At 36.8% G+C, this 16,268-nt stretch overlaps 1 protein-coding gene and 1 long non-coding RNA gene across 2 annotated transcripts; one reads left to right on the forward strand and one right to left on the reverse strand.

Moving 5' to 3' along the window:
• Positions 1–2,504: 2,504 nt before the first annotated feature.
• Positions 2,505–4,072, reverse strand: LOC147503708 (uncharacterized). The gene is made up of 3 exons (XR_015220240.1): positions 3,944–4,072; positions 3,398–3,658; positions 2,505–3,279 (listed from the first exon to the last, which is right to left on the reverse strand). It is a non-coding gene; the product is annotated as an uncharacterized LOC147503708 (long non-coding RNA).
• Positions 4,073–8,628: 4,556 nt separating this feature from the next.
• Positions 8,629–16,047, forward strand: LOC147503709 (protein involved in starch initiation 1-like). The gene is made up of 3 exons (XM_086556949.1): positions 8,629–9,315; positions 13,657–13,745; positions 13,827–16,047. The coding sequence occupies exon 3, from the start codon at positions 14,090–14,092 to the stop codon at positions 15,299–15,301; it is 1,212 nt and encodes a 403-aa protein (XP_086413075.1). The 5' UTR covers positions 8,629–9,315; positions 13,657–13,745; positions 13,827–14,089; the 3' UTR covers positions 15,302–16,047.
• Positions 16,048–16,268: the final 221 nt, after the last annotated feature.

Here is a 16,268-nt window from a genome sequence, read left to right on the forward strand (position 1 = left end):
TTCAATTCAAGTTGTTCTTCAATACAAGTTTTCATTCAAATCCTTGTTCTTGCAATCTCTACTCAATGTTTTCCCATTAAACCAAGTTTTTTACATTGCTTTTAATACAAGTCTTTCATTCTTTCAAACAATTAAGTTATGAACTTTAAGAACTACTACCTTCTCCCCTTCATAAACTCCCATCAATCCATCTCCAAAAATCTATGGTGAACCTCAAACTTTAACTTACCACTCATACTAAAAGTCATTCTCACAAGTATACTACAATTAGGCAATCAAGCGAGTATTGATGCCTTATTGTACAAACCATCGTTAACAATTATTATTTCTACTTACGGTTGTTCCTATGTTTATGCTACTAATATCTTCTTTCTTTTTATGTAAGTTCAGACAATCATTCAATGTATTACTGAGAGCAACATCAAAGAGTATTTCTCAATTAGGGAGTCATTCAATGAATCACGACTTAAGACAATCACAAAGAATATTTCTCCTGTGGCAGCCACTCTCTGATCTACCCCTTCTAGGACAACACAAAGAATAATTCATTAACTATAAAGAACTATACTACTAGAAAAAAGTAAATAATACTAGCATGATATTAAATTGCAAAACATATATAAACCCTATTATATACTTCTATCCCCTGGTGTGGGCAAAGAGACTAATAACTAAAAACATAAATACCTGATTGGAGAACACCATGAACCAAAATAATCACCGAACCCTAAACACCGACTTCATTTCCTCCCTTGAAGGTGAAGATTAGTCTTCCATGAAAAAGTAAGAACGTGAAGAAGAAAAAGAAGAGAAAAACATAAAACTATGGAGATTAATTTATTAAGACTTAGCTAGTGAAAATTGAATATTTTATTATTAACCTCTCTTTGACTCAAGTTCTGGAGACAAGAAAAATGAATGTGAATTGACAATTACACCTGACACTGAGGTGCTCCTTATATAGGGGTTACAATGAGCTCTAGAAATATCTTAAACATGGGCTTTTGGATCCAATTTTATATTACATATTAACCTCTTTCCGATTCCAACTTCTATTTCTAGAAACATTGAAGAGGTGTAGCTGTAGGTCGACTTCATGCGTCTGGATGCATAAGCTAGTGTAATTCTATGCATCCCAGACGCATAAGTCTGTTTTTCTTTTTTTGCTCCATCTGCTGCTCTTTCTTTACGAGTTTTGGTCCAAGTAACAAGTCCATTTGCCTTGGGCTTCCCAATAGTAAGCTTTAAAACAGATCCACGTCCTATCTTTTAGAACCTTGGGCTTCTCCATAATTATCCATGAGCTCCCATGTGATCTTAATGCTCCAAATTGCTAATTTTTTTTTACCTTTTTACTATAATATTTTGCAAAACTCTCTTTTTCAAAATCATAAAATATAGCTCACAAACATGATTAGTCTACTAAGAAGGCCAAACAAGAGGTATAATTGAGGGTTAAAATACATTTTTTTGAATGGGAAACTAACCTGATTGCTTCCATTATTGGATGTTCTCAATCGTATTTTTTAACAAGAACTAGCCATGCAGCCCGACCTGTGGTCGGGCCTGCTATTTTAAAACTTATTATGTTTGGGCTTGTTAATTTTCAGGCTAAAGTATTTTGGTTGATGTACTTACTGCAAAGGCGCATTTGTATAATGAACATGCGGTAACAATTTACCGTCAGTTGTTTGACACTTTGAGTTATTCAGAATTTCAGACAGAAAGTGGGGCCAAATGCATCTTTTCATTAGAAGAGGGTCACTTTTTATGTGCTTAATGCATAAGCCCATTTTTGTATGATGAACGGGTGGTAACATTTTCTATTTTATTCTGTTGGATCATGTTATAAACCTACCAAGATAAATCTGACGCAATGGAATTACAAAATGAAGCAAGACATCTAATATTTCACAAAATCAAAATTACAAAACTTGCACTGAAACATAGTTGAGAGAGCAACCATATATAACACTCAACTTGTGACTTACAAAATGTAATAGAATTAGAAACACCACAGTGAACAAACATTAGCAAATGAGCTGCCTTGTTTGCTTGTTGACCCCTATAACAAATAACAACTTCCTCAAAACCACCCGTTAGCAATTTAGACTCTCTTAATAAGTTTCCATAACCAATTCTCCTTACTGGTAACATGTGCCACCTCAAGCATATGGCCCATATCTCTGCCATGGAATTAGTAAGATTGCGAAAGTTTTACCTACGCCCTGCACTTTCCAATGCATCTCTCATCCCAATACGATACCTACACAATTAGATGTAGCAACAACCATCAGTGATAGTTTATAGTTTTTACCGTATCATGTGGTGGGGAAATTCATCTTTTATATATATATTGTTTCCTTCCTTTTGCAGGGCAGTCAGGTACGTCCACTCTTTGACAAAGCTACTATTTAGGCTTAACAATTACCCAATGGTAAACATTATTTGAATGACTTGAACAACATATTTAACACATACCATTTACAAATATTTTGTAGAGAACCTAAGAAATTTTCATGACATTTAATTTATTTAAACTTATTGGAATAGTATTAATAGCAAAAACACATAATTTAGTAAACATCGTAATGTGGTTCTATCAGTTAAGTTTACCATTCATGACCAGATGATCTATATCCCTAGAACATATAATAAATACAAAACTTAAGACAGTGAAGCAATCTACATAAATTTTTGCATACAATGGAAAATAATTGACTGCATATTCTCGATATGTTCTTTAACAAGTAACACATTGGCTGTTTCCTTGGACAATAGTGCGCCATGGCCGTTATATTCTCCATTGCTCCATGAAGACGTTGTATTATTTGTACTTTGACTATATTCAATATCACTTGTACCGTTGTTGTTAATTGCTGCTTGTTCCTGCGATAATTGTAGAAGATTGCAGAAGGAATTCACTTTTGTCATCAGCATCTGTTCATCAAAACGTGTGTGTCTGTTCCTGTGCAAACTGGCGGAGATTGCACATGGAGTTCACTCTTGCCTTCACCTTTTGTTCATCAAAGAAGGTTGATGGCATTGAATCACCAAGTAGGCGGTCATGGATCTCTTTTAGCAAAGTGTTGCTTGAAGGAGGCCTCTTTAATCCATTGCCTACCCTTAGTGGATAAGAATAATGATTCTGAAGAACTTGGTTGGTGGACTTCGCTGCATATATGTTCTGGCTGTTAATTGTTGCACCCATGCATAAAGTCCTTGGGTGCTCAATGTCTTGGTTTCCACCATGATTTTCCACTCAAGGGAACTCCATAACTAAGTCATCATAATTGCAAGTCATCAATTAACTGTCATAAATAATGATGATATACAAAATCACAAAACACTATATAGCTAAGTATCATTGACTGAGGGTCTTGGTGTTGGAACGAACATTTGAGCTTGCAGAAAAGGAACATAAGTAGGACCTTGAATACCAGCATACTGTGGAAACTGGATGATGGAGGGAAGTTCTGGTTGTGGTCTATTGAAGTCAATAGTGTAGTCTTGATTCCCAGACATGTTTAGCTGGAAGTAAGGAGATCTATTAAGAGGGAAAGGTTGTAGGCTCAATTTCCTCAAGTCTGTATCACATTGTCAAATTTTTTCATAGTGCAGCTGGAGGGTACCCTCTTGGAATTGTAGATAGTGACTCCTGAAGAAAGATCATGGCAGCCATGGACATTAGCTTAATAAACATAAATTAAACATAACAAAAAATTACATCAGAAATAAAAGGCTACAAAGTTGAATTCTAAATCTAATCACCCAGAGACAATAATATGAAATGAATCCCTAATTCAAAATTTAGACGAAATACTAAACCGACTTAGCTAAATATCTAAAAACTTGGCTGAAATTATTTGGATTCAATTATAGAACTTAGTTTCTTCAGAAACCCCAAATTAAGAAACGTCAATAACTAACAAAGTTACATTACCTGAACTGGAGGAGACCTTGAAATCTGCAGCAGGATTTCTTGATTTATTCAACTCTTTCTTCTCAATATCAGTATGAATAGAAGCACTGCTCACTATCAAGGTGGGTTTTGAGAAAAAGAGAGTTTTTGAGAGAGGCCAAAAGGCTTCGGTTTATGTTTATTTTCTTTTATTTTTTTTGTTTTTAACTACTTAATTACCCCCGACGTACTATTCAAATACGGGCGTGTATTTGGTTTTTTATTTCCTAAACATGTGCAAAGACTAAAAAGTAATTTTTATAAATTGCTAAACACACTAACAATGAGGCTAACTTGGTAAACAATATAGTAATTATTTTTTAAGTGGGGACTTTTTTAAATTTTTTGCTAATGTGGCCGACCTGTGGTGAGGCATGTTATAGAGGCATGATGGTTGGTTCATATTCAATTTTGCTGACGTTTTTGTAAAAGAGAACAAAAAGAAAAGCATAGCCTAACCATCAGAGAAGTTTATTGAGGTGGACTCTTGTTCAAACGCATGGTATTAACATAGTTCAAACGCATAAGATGTTACTATGTAGCAATTAAAATAAAAGGAAAAACAAAAAGTTATGAAAACCTAAGTTTCTAAGCATAGTACTATATATGGTAATATTGGCTGTATTTGAGTCTTTGATTCCGAACCCAGGATTTTAGCCCACTTACCAATGCCCTCAGATAAATAAGCTCAGATCGGCTTCTTAGGTATTCAGGTCCTAAAGTTTGGTTCAAGAGTCACTTTAAAGTTTTAAATTAAAATTATAGCGGTGTACAACCTATTTTCATCTTAAAAAGGGGAGCCTCAAGGCGCCAGCCATTACGTTTCTCAACTAATACATTGAGCCGACTTTGGCACCGCTCTAGGGACACCATTCACAGTGACCAGTAACCGACATGCTCAAAGCTACATTGACACGGATACGTGTGTCCGTACCCGACACGATATGTCTGACACAGCAAAACATAAAAAATTGAGGTATATCACATGGATACTTATTAGACCATGTAAAATAGCTTGTAACTATTTTCACTAAAAAAAATGCTGCCTTGGCGCAGCCTTTGACAACTTAGGCGATAATTGCAAGCATTTAACTCATTTACAACAATTTGGCAAACAAAATAAGTGGATTTAAATCGCATCACGATGGAACATCATTTTAGTCGATAAAATATCATCTCAGTTTAATTCTACACATAAAGAAATCAGTCATAAGAGTTGTTTATTAATCGATATTAAAAGTAAAGGAAAATACTACAAATGTGTCTTGGTCTATAAGAAAGTTAATCAGAGCATTTTCATAAAGGTAACTTCATAAGAAAAGCAAAATGAGAACTGATAAAAGTTCACATTGGATGAAAAAAGGTACCTGCTTCATTTGCTTATTATTGTATAAATTTGCACCAATGTTGTAAAGGGATGCAATAAGGAATTTCATCTCTTTCAATTCAATGGAATCCAGCAGCTTGAGAAGATACAGTCGATGTGACCTACACTTTTTCTGAAATAAATGAAATAGAATTACATATATGACCAACCGATAACAACTGAATTTCTCCCTACAAAGCATTTCAATTAACAAAATGAGAACAACCTCAAGATTTTTATCTGTCCTGAGGGATATTGTGAAAGCTACGATTGCTACATATAACAATGTGTTTCTACTCTCTCTAAACTTCTCTCTCTCCTTTTCAGATGTACAGTTGCAATTATTCACCAAGAATAAAGATATTTTGCATTCACACATTTAGCCTATGAGCATGGATTCATTAACAAAGGTCTCCACTGTTAAAATAAAAGTACAAACTACAAGACTTCTAGTGGAAACCGATTGAATGAGACTACCTGCAACAAATAAAGAACGCGTCACAAAATTGTTGGAATGCATCCGAATAAACATTAGCTTAGTCGAAAAGCAGATTGAGTTTCTCTTCAAAATGAGAATAAGTTGGCTTGCTTTATTGACTATTTCGCCAATGGATGATGAGGCGAATGCTAAAGCATTCAAGTATGATGGGAAAGAAGACCTCGCCTACTCACTCTTGCAACTTCTAGAACACTTGTGGAAATAAATTTCCAAACGATGAAGCACGTCGACTAAGTATAGCAAATCCGCACTACCAATTGAAAGTTGGAGCGATGAATTAGTAACCTGAACTTTCAGATTTGTTACACTTCGGATGAAAATTTGTCTCCATAAAACACATGCCAACTGCATAAAGCCTCGAGAATTGAATCAACAGTACCAAAACCTGGCGATAGTTTTGACAGATTAGATTCAGCGAAAGTGCATAATTATCCACCTATAGAAACAAAATGAAGAATCTAATCGTTTCCTAAGATGGGGTTCACCCAAAATCCTAACTGCATATGATTTTCACCCAATGGTTGGAAATACTGTTTGCATTTTGAAAGGGTGGTAATCACAACGGTACACCACCCTCCAGTCTATAAACGTCAAGTATGGTTGCAATTCTGGATGATATCTTAAGTTGAGAATCTCTGAGCCCCTGGACTCTGTTGCACATGCATATACATAAAGAAGATAAAACATTCAGAGATATCAGGATCATTTACCTTACTAAAATCACTTGCTATTTTGAGAGGACTGCTACCAACATCTTTACAATAATCTATGCTTGCAAATCGACACTTTCTTAGACAATAATCTACAATATCAACACATTCATTTACACTGTCTTCCACCCCAACCTGAAAAATTGTAAGAATGTTATGCTTCATGTTCTGCATTCATAAAACGGTTCAAAATTTGCACACTTCAAGAGATAGAATAGTTAAATAAAATGTCATGTTACCTCGTAGACGTTTCTAATAAAGTCCATCAAACACTTCAACATATCAACAATAAGCAAATATTTACTTGACCATTGAGAGCTCAGAATATAACAAATATTCCTCGCAATCTGAACATTACAAATTCCAAACACATAAGACCTAACTAAATGCACGTGTTAATAGAGAGAAAACATAAATACGTACATAAAACCTGTTAAATTCACCTTAAAGAAATGATCCTTCTCAGATAACTTCCAACATTGTTTCAACACCGTCACACAAAACCTATGTACTAAATCTCCATCCAAACACGACTCCTCCTCTAACACAAACAACGTGCATCTATAAAGAACATTCACAAACTCCAACTTCCATTTCTCGCACGCTTTCTCGTCTAGAATCTTAAACCACGGTTCAATCTGCTCAACCATTCCAAGAATTCTCCTATAAACACCATCTTCTTTTATCTTACTATCGAAATTGCCAGAATCATCTTCTTCAATTGTTGTTGATTTTCTGGTTCCATTTCTTCATCTTTTTTCTTCTGAATAATGTTGATAGTAATGTACAACGATTAGAGCAATAATGTAGAAGTCTACCTACATTCTTCAAATTAAAATTATTATGTTAACCACTGACATACCTGGTACAACTTTGCTTAAATCTTCCTTTTGGTCAGCAGAAAACGCAATATGCCCCTTATCTCACCATATCCGGCACTTTCGGCGCATACAAATCCCCATCAGGCAAACTAATATAACATCACTTTCTATATATCCTTGAGAAAAAAGAGTAAGGATATAAAGAAATTCACATTAGATTACCTTGGTATAACTAAAAGAGATGAGAATGAAATACCAACAATAAATCCAAAGACAACTCCAATAATAGTTGTGAGTGCAAGCCTAGCACCATCAATTGATTTCTTATTTACTCCAAAATTAATGAAAAAAATAGCTTTAAATGAATACAAACCTATAGTCAGATTATAGTACTCACCCTGGTACTGCTTCATGATTTTTTCCCGCCTCAGCACATCCTTTTCCATTTATGTTATTCTAGGCAATTTAAAAGTCCCCTTGAGAAGATGTGCCAGCCATCTACACCTCATCTTAGATGTAAATAGATTTGCTATACTCTCTGAGTAGCCAATAATTGCTAATTGTGGAATTCGATGATGTATGCATTCTCTGCATTAATTAAGATGTATAGTTAGTAATTATTTTGCACTAATCTATGTTACATAGGGCTGAATGCCACATTTTGATGACTTCAACTTAGAGACATAATACCTGTAGAGTGGGATTCTTGTCCTTGATGATCCTATTATGTATTTCTGAAATGTCGATGATGCAAAAATGTTTGGTAGCTTCTGGTCTCCCTTGTACCCAGTGGCGAGGATCACTATATCTGTTTCTAAGGGAGCAGTCTTGCCGTCAATCATCAACCCATCTTTGGAGGGAGAGACCTTTTTTTTTTCTATTGAAGTGGAGTGTTTCACGAAGAGTGGGGTTTTGTTTCTGTCAAGAAGAAGATGAAGATGGCGGTTAGGTAACGAAGGGGTCGGGTTCTTTTTTTTATTTGATAATTACTAAAATAGCCTACACGTAGAATTGAAATAATGGGTGTAGAATTGAAATAACGGAAGTAGTTTTATTTTATTTTTTTCTAAACACATATGAAAAGACAATTTTGACTTATATTAAATTAGAGAAGACACCAAATTAAAAGTTATTTTGGTAAGGACGTGGCTCACTATGAGCATCTTGGAATAACCGATATTAATGTAGATAGGATAGAAAGAATAGAAGATATACGTACATATATGCCCCATGTCAATTAACAAGGACTCACTCCGACTAAATAAGTAGATAAAAACATGTCCAATAAAATTTTCATTGGCGATCATCATTTTCATAAGCATTTATATTACCATCTTCCCCTTATCCCCTACACAATATGGTTCAAAAGCGGCAGAATCAAAACTACGCCCCATATTTGGAACATAAGTGAACCCAGAACCCCATATACCCATCCATAATCCAAAGTGCCACAATATGTCGCTATACGGGGTCACCGGGAGACTTGAAAACTTTTACAGCGTGATAAACTGATAATTGGTTTTGTACGTGGTAGATGTTCTTAGCCACCGCCGAATCTAGTAGAGCAAAACAACAAAAAGGCAAAAAGCAGAATCATCGTACTAGCGAATGACTCACTCAACAGGTGTTTTTTTGACATTTCCATTTTAAAACGAATGGTTCAGTGAGACTGACAGAAATCGTTGCTTTTGTCCTTGCCTTGCAACTAAAGCCACTACTCAGACCATTAGTACAATGACACAACAACAAAGCAAACTAAAAATACAAGTACAACAATATTAACAAGAATGGAATTTAGTAGTGACTTGAGAGTTGAGAGGCATTATCGAACAGATATTTTTCTTGTCTCAACGAATGAGATGACAATGAAAATGGCGTGGTGTGATGCTGCTCCTCTTGGCATTATAAATCCAGTGTCTTCCTTTTCTTCTCATCCATTTGCCTCCTCCTTCTCACAGGTATAATACAAATGCCAGCTCTCTTTCTTCTGTAGCATTTTTGTTTTTGCTCTTTCTTGATTGACCCCTTCAAATTTCTTATTTATTTCGATTGTTTCTACTTGAGTCAATGATTTTATGGAATTGTTTGGAAACTTTGGCTAATTGAAAGTGAACTACACATAGGTGAAGATACTCTTGCAACGATTGGGTATACATTGTTGTCTGTCCAACGGTCAACTGCATGTTTTCCTTGAGATAACATTTTCTATTCGTTGTTTTCCTTCTGAGAATGATCGGTAAAAGAATTTAGTAAATTGTGCACATTAGAACGCTTTGTTGCCGATAGTAACGCAAGTCCCTAGTCGTCACCAAGAGGTGCCAAACGGTTCCTTAATTAGGATCAACTAGCCCTGCAATTTGGTAACAAATGCAACTGATTTTACAGGTACTGAGTAACTGAGGTTAAACAGTGTTGTAGTGAAAGATCTGCATAGAGCATTAGAGCCCCAACTTAGTAGAACTTATGGGGCTGGATCATTGGAAGTGACGAGGTTTGAGTTAACTGTCAAATGGCAGTGAAGCATATGAAGGATTTAGTTTCTGTAGTGGGTCTGTCATTTGCTAGTAGAGAGACCGAGGCTCTTGCCTAAATGATATATGTTTAGTGTTAGAGGGTACCCTATGGATACTTACATTCTGGAAGGGGCGAGAAGGAAATCTTGGTTTAACTAGGAGGGGTAGTCCAAGGTTGAGCCTAAGTATACGTTGTCTAAAAAGTCATAGAGGCTGTCGCCCTCTTTCAGTTATGGAGATGAGCCACTGATGGTAATAGTCGTAGACAGTGGGAACTGAAGTGTCAGAATGAATCACAAAGTCCAGTCTTATTATGGTAGGGGTTTTATTTATGATGTCACTATATATATACATGGTTGGTCTATATCAATCTTGCATTTAGGTCGTAACTTCTTTGCAGATTAAAGGACGTATAAAAAATTACACTCTGTATAGTCAGCATGTTGCTAAAAACCCGATCAAATGTTTGTTAAACAATGCAACATGACATATCGTCGTCATTACCTAAGTAGTCCCGTTGCCTCCACATCGCACAAGAGAAACCTAAGCACCCACATTACTGTATGCCTGGCCCGAAGCTTACCAACCCCGGAAGGTAATCAACATGGAGACATAACCAGCTCTAGAGAAACCAAGCACAAAGTCTACCATCAAGTCCCGTAGGATTTGAATTATAACATGATTCCAGGAGATGCTGGGGGAATTCAAATGGACCCCAACAGTTGAGCCAATGGCTCAAGAGTATATTTTGTGAATTATTCATTAGTATCTCTCTCTTAATGGAGTTCACAAATAGAAAAGAAATGAGATTATATTTTGTATTAAACTGGTGAAGTATAATGAAGAGAATATGAGCAAACTGCTTTTTATTTGTTCATTGTGCCAGTCCATATTCTTTATCAACAAGTCTTTTGTTGTTGGGAATGTTCATACCCCTTTGTAGTGGTAGTAGGTGTTCGCTTGCCTAGTCTAGATTAGTGACCTGTTTATATGCATTCTTGTGTTTTTCTCCATACTTGGGCTTTTAGAATAAGGCATATATTAACATGGTGCATGGAAGGAAAGCATTACGTCATGAGTGTTGGCAGATTGGACTCAACAGTCCACCAGTACTGCTGGGGGAGGGGGGGATTGTGGTGTTGGTCGTATACCCTGCCTCGAGGGTGTTCCTGAGCACGTGCTTCCACATGTTAAGACCCACAATCCTTTCGACACATTATTACATCTCTCGCCAAAGTTCAGGTTCTGACAATTTGGTAGTTAAAATATTATATCTACAGATCAGACAATTTTTTCTTTCTTCTGGCCATATTTGAGATTATTTTGGTTGTTTAAGGTCTTATCTTGGGTGGGATCGTTAGAAATTGTTGATGCTCACTAGCAAAGTCTCAAATGGGAAAGTAGAAGATATCATTGTACTATCCTTAATAAGTATCCTACGCATCAGGTTGAAATCACGTAGATAATGCAGGGCAATGCGTATATAATTGCAATTAGAAGTGGGGTACCCAATACATGCGCATGCGTTTGACATGTCAACAGATTGGTCATGAAAATGGAAATTAGAAATGCTATTTATTAGTTTAAGGTAGAGTAGTGCTTTTACACTTGAAAGTTGAAGGTAGCCGGCACACTAAATACTCTAGGAATATGCCATGTAACCATAGATGGAGACAGGGGGGGGGCAGTCGCCCCCCAATTTTTTTTGAAGAACCATTATGTTCTATGTATTATTAGTATGAATTTTTTTGAATCGTGAGGTTTAAGCCCCCTCAAAATAAGTTTAAATATTTTACTACCCCCCTCAAAATTTTTTGACTATGTTTTTTAAACGTGAAGCCACAACATAATCTTCTTATAATAGGTGTAGGGGCGCCATATCAAACCCAAGTGTTTTATTATTAATCTACTCAAGATTCCCTTACCAATGGGCATCATTTTTTAGTTGAAATTTTCATGGGTACAATTGATTCACAGCTGCAAGAATTAAATCACAGGTTTAAGGAGGATGTAATGAGATTGTTTGTTCTTAGCTCGGCTTTAGATCCCAGGAACAATTATAGATCATTCAAAATTAATGATATTTGCGAGCTTGCAAATAATTATTATCCGATGGATTTCACCGAGCAAGAAAATTTTCATTTGAGATACCGGTTGCAAAACTATGATAATGACATTCTCATACACTCGAGTTTCAAAAATTTGTCACCCATTTCCAAGTTGTGTTAAGTTTTGATAGAAACGGAAAGTCAACAATTTATCATCTTATAGACAGTGATTCGATTCTCGATTAGTCTTGTGTTGACTTTACTGTTTTAAGCGCTACATCGGACGTGCATTTTCAGCGATGAGTATTGTAAAGACCCGGGGCTACGTAATAGGATGAAAGATGATTATCTAGCAAATTATTTGATTGTGTTTATTGAGAAAGATATTGCTAGACAATTTGATAAAGATTCTATCATAGATGCTTTTGATGTCTTGAAGAAAACTCGGCGAGAGCGGCTTCAAATGCCTGACTTGGCTACTTGAGCTCCTTGTTCGATCTTTTTTGTATAGGAGGATATAGGCTAACAAACCAATATCTTCTTTTTGTTTGTAAATGTGGTATGTGGATACAAGTGATCATGATTAATTGTATATCCTCTTTGATTTTGCAATCATACTTTTTGATAACAAATATATGTATGCAGAAATTGTCATTCCAATTGTGGTGTTGTTTACTTACTATCCATTACTATAGACAGTGTATAAGTCATTTTATGGTTAATTTATATGTACAATGTATAATTTATATGTTGGACTACAGTGTAGCGTGAGTGAATTTGTAGTAGAAGAATGAAAAAATATAAGTGGTGAATTTGGGTTAACTAGTATTACCATATCCCCCTCCCCCTAGATGAGCCAATCAGGATTTTTTTTTTGTGTACCTGGGGGAGACCCTAATTTCCCCATCTAAGGGGGGGGATCCTAATTGGCTCATCTGGGGGGATGTGGTAATTTTTGTTTTCAGGCTTTCATGTGGTGATGACCATAGTTGTTATACTTACTTACAAACCATCCGATCGGATATGCCAATTCAACGATTTGGCTTAGTTTTTTGGAGACGAAAGAGCTGAGAGTGCACGTAATATATGGAATAGACCTCTTAAAACAGTCTAAATAAGTGACTGTGGGGAGCTTAAAGTGGCCAAGCCTTTGTTTTCTCCTAGTCTGCCTTGATTGTTCATTTTCGAGATCTTTGGGGTATGTTCATAATTTGAATGTTTTACTTCATCTACTAATACATTTTGTTATCCCTTGTTAATTACATGGTCAAAGTGGTAAACACGCTTCATACTATTTCATTTTCTGAAATAGTATAAGCACTCCCCCCCTAGGTTAGATTTCTGGCTCCGTCCGGCCATCTAGTATTTTGTGGTGTATATACACTCGCTGACTCGCCCCCCCTAGGTCAGATTCCTGGCTCCGTCTCTGCGTGTAACATGTCAGGCATATCTGACATCTGCTCGGCTGTTACTGATACTGGTTTATGTGTCGATGTCATCCTCAATTAGTTTTCAAAAAATATCATACCTTCTTTCAACATTTCACTATTTACTTCTCCAAGACGCTGCATATCTCAACCTTCCAAGTGTATCTTACATGCCCATTTAAAACTCATTGGGCTAAGTATCAACTATTGACATATAGCTTCTTATTTCCTTGCCGTACATTTTCAATGAACTGGATTGATTGATAGTGGGTGACTGAAAGTAAGTCTAAATGGTACATTTGTTTTTGCAGTTGTCTGGGTTGAGGGTCAACAGGGAACACAAATATGTTACTGTTATAGGATCAAGAAATAGCAAAAGGCATTCTATTAATGTGACCAGGTCAGTCTTGGGTAACAGGAATTTTAGCGTTGACAACAGTGAAAATGTAGCGACAGATTCATTGAGGATTCTTCTGTATAGGTTCTTTGCACAAACACAGAAACTGGAAGAGCTGAGTACTTCAGAGGGCATGCAAATTGGGTTCGAATATGAAACCTTTGAGTCGGGCCTTCAAGCAGCCTTGAGGGAAAAAGAGGAAGATCTGAAAGATGCAGAGAGTCGGGTGTTGTTGGGGCGTGCAGAAATAAGCCGTGCAAAGCAGGAGTTGGAGCACAGAGAGAAAGAAATTGCTGCTGCTTATGTCAAACAGGAAAAAATCAAAGAAGACCTGAAGCAGGCTAACCATGATTTTGCGCGCCTCTCAAGCGAGGAGGATAGAAAATCTTAAACTTGTGATTGAAGAGAGGGATCGGGATAAAGTTTTCGCTCACTCTGCGTTATCTTTGAAAGAGGTGGAACTCATTGAAATGAGGAACAAATTTATTAAGAAAACCGAGGAGACTTCAAGGATGGAATCCCAAATAATATCCAATGACCAGATCCTAAACAAGGTCAATGACATCATCAAGAAACAGGCAGCTGAGGTACAAGAGCTCAAGAAGGCAGTCAACGAGAAGAAACAAGAGCTAAAAGAATTGGCAAATCTGAGGAAGATTGAAAAGGACAAACTTCAAGTTGTAGAGGCAAAATTAAAAAATCAGACTGTGGAGTGGTTATCGGCACAGGAAGAACTGAAATGTTTGACAGAAGAAGCACACAGACACATGGATGCAACTAGTGAAGCTCTTGAGGATTTTAAAAGAGTGAAAATGCTTCTCACTGATGTGAGGTCTGAGTTGGTTTCTTCTCAGAAATCTCTAGCTTTTTCTTGGAGGAAAATGGAAGAACATGAGCACCAACTTGAAAAGCAACTGGGGGAACTTGAAGTGCAGAAGCTTGTGATGATAGCTTACACAGAACGTTTAAGCGATGCAGAGAGTGAAGTAAAGAATGAGCATGCTAAGCTTCGGGTTGCAGTGGCCCGAAACATTGAACTTGAACAAGATTTGTCTCTGGAGAAGGAGTTGATTGAGCAGTTACAGGAGGAACTGAACAAAGAAAAGTCTTCTCTAAAACAGACAACTCGAGAACTAACCTTGTTTCAGAATGAGTTAGATCAGAGAACTTATGAATTTAAGGAAGCTCAAAATCTCCTCCAGGTTAAAGAGTCGGAACTGGTAGAGGCAAGGCTTCAAATCCAGCATCTGCATTCTGAACTAGCATCCATTAAGCTTCTATTGGAAGAAAAGGATTCTGATCTCTTTGATGCACAGAAAAAATTATCAGACTTAAGTGGTGAAACTGCGCAGCTGGAGGAACTTTTAAGCAGTAGAGAAGAGCAGCTTACTAAATCCTCTAAACTGCTACAGGAGAAAGACGAACATGTTCATAGGATACAACATGAGCTGGATGATACAAAGCTGAAGTTCTTAGAAGCTGCAACGGTAGTGGAAAGGCTCACAAAGCTCACAGACCAGCTGGTTGATTCTCTGAAGGACCAGAGGATAATGCCTTGAGCTTTTTGAGAGAAGAAATCCAATTGCCCAAGATGGAGCATGAGCTACTGCAGCAGGAACACAAGAAGCCAACAACTACGTTTGAGTTACAGAAAAAACAGTTGGGAACAGAGCTGGAGATGGCTAGGGACAGTTTAAGACTAAAAGAGATGGAAGTTCTGGCAGCGCAGAGGGCCCTTACGGTAAGAGACGAGGAAATGAAAAAAGTTGTTAGTAAACTGGATGAAAAGGAGATGCAACTCGTGAAGATGAAGCAAGAGACACTGGACGACCCTAATGGCCTCAACAAAATATATGCACTTGCACAGGGAAAGGTCGGAAGTAAGAGTGTAGGACTTGAGGCGCTTGAAGTTGAGTCTGTGCAACTGGAAGCTGATGCTGCAACTTGTGCACTCCGTAGCATTGGCAACATGGTTGCGAAACTTTGGAAACAAGCTGGTTTAGGCACTGATTCCAAAGCTGAAAATATCATCTTCCGAAGCTGGTTTAGGGGAGATGAGTCTTTTGTGGAAGCTCAAAGACAAGTCGCCCAGCTCTCAGCTCTAACTGAGCAACTTGTAAAGGAGGCAGGTATTTTTGGTGCCATAGCCGTACGAACTGTTACATAAGCTCTAAAACTAATATATTGGTGTAAATATTTAAACACATTCTTCACTTTAAGGAGTGATTTTTTGCTCCCAGCTTTGGCTCCTCCAAGCACTCCAAGGAAATTATCAGCCTTAACACGTATCATTTATTCCACAAAAGATGGTAAGTTACATATCGGTATAAGATCGTCAATTTTTTTATTTTACTTATTTGTACCTTGTCACCAAAAAAGAAAAAAAATATAAAAGTATAAAATGAAGGAAAAAGAAAGTCAAGTAAATTAAAGAACGTGTATTCCTTCTCTCTTCATCTTCTTCCCGACAAAAACCAGTTACTCTCTTCATTTGATTCTTGTACAATAGTAAATATCATTTCATTT

The sequence above is a fragment of the Coptis chinensis genome, chromosome 4 (assembly GCF_015680905.1).
Source record: "Coptis chinensis isolate HL-2020 chromosome 4, ASM1568090v1, whole genome shotgun sequence".
In the NCBI taxonomy this organism is placed as follows: domain Eukaryota; kingdom Viridiplantae; phylum Streptophyta; class Magnoliopsida; order Ranunculales; family Ranunculaceae; genus Coptis; species Coptis chinensis.

What these genes read in the sequence shown, in the direction of transcription:
- LOC147503709 (XM_086556949.1), top strand. Translation starts at nt 14,090, where the DNA reads ATGATTTTGCGCGCCTCTCAAGCGAGGAGGATAGAAAATCTTAAACTT.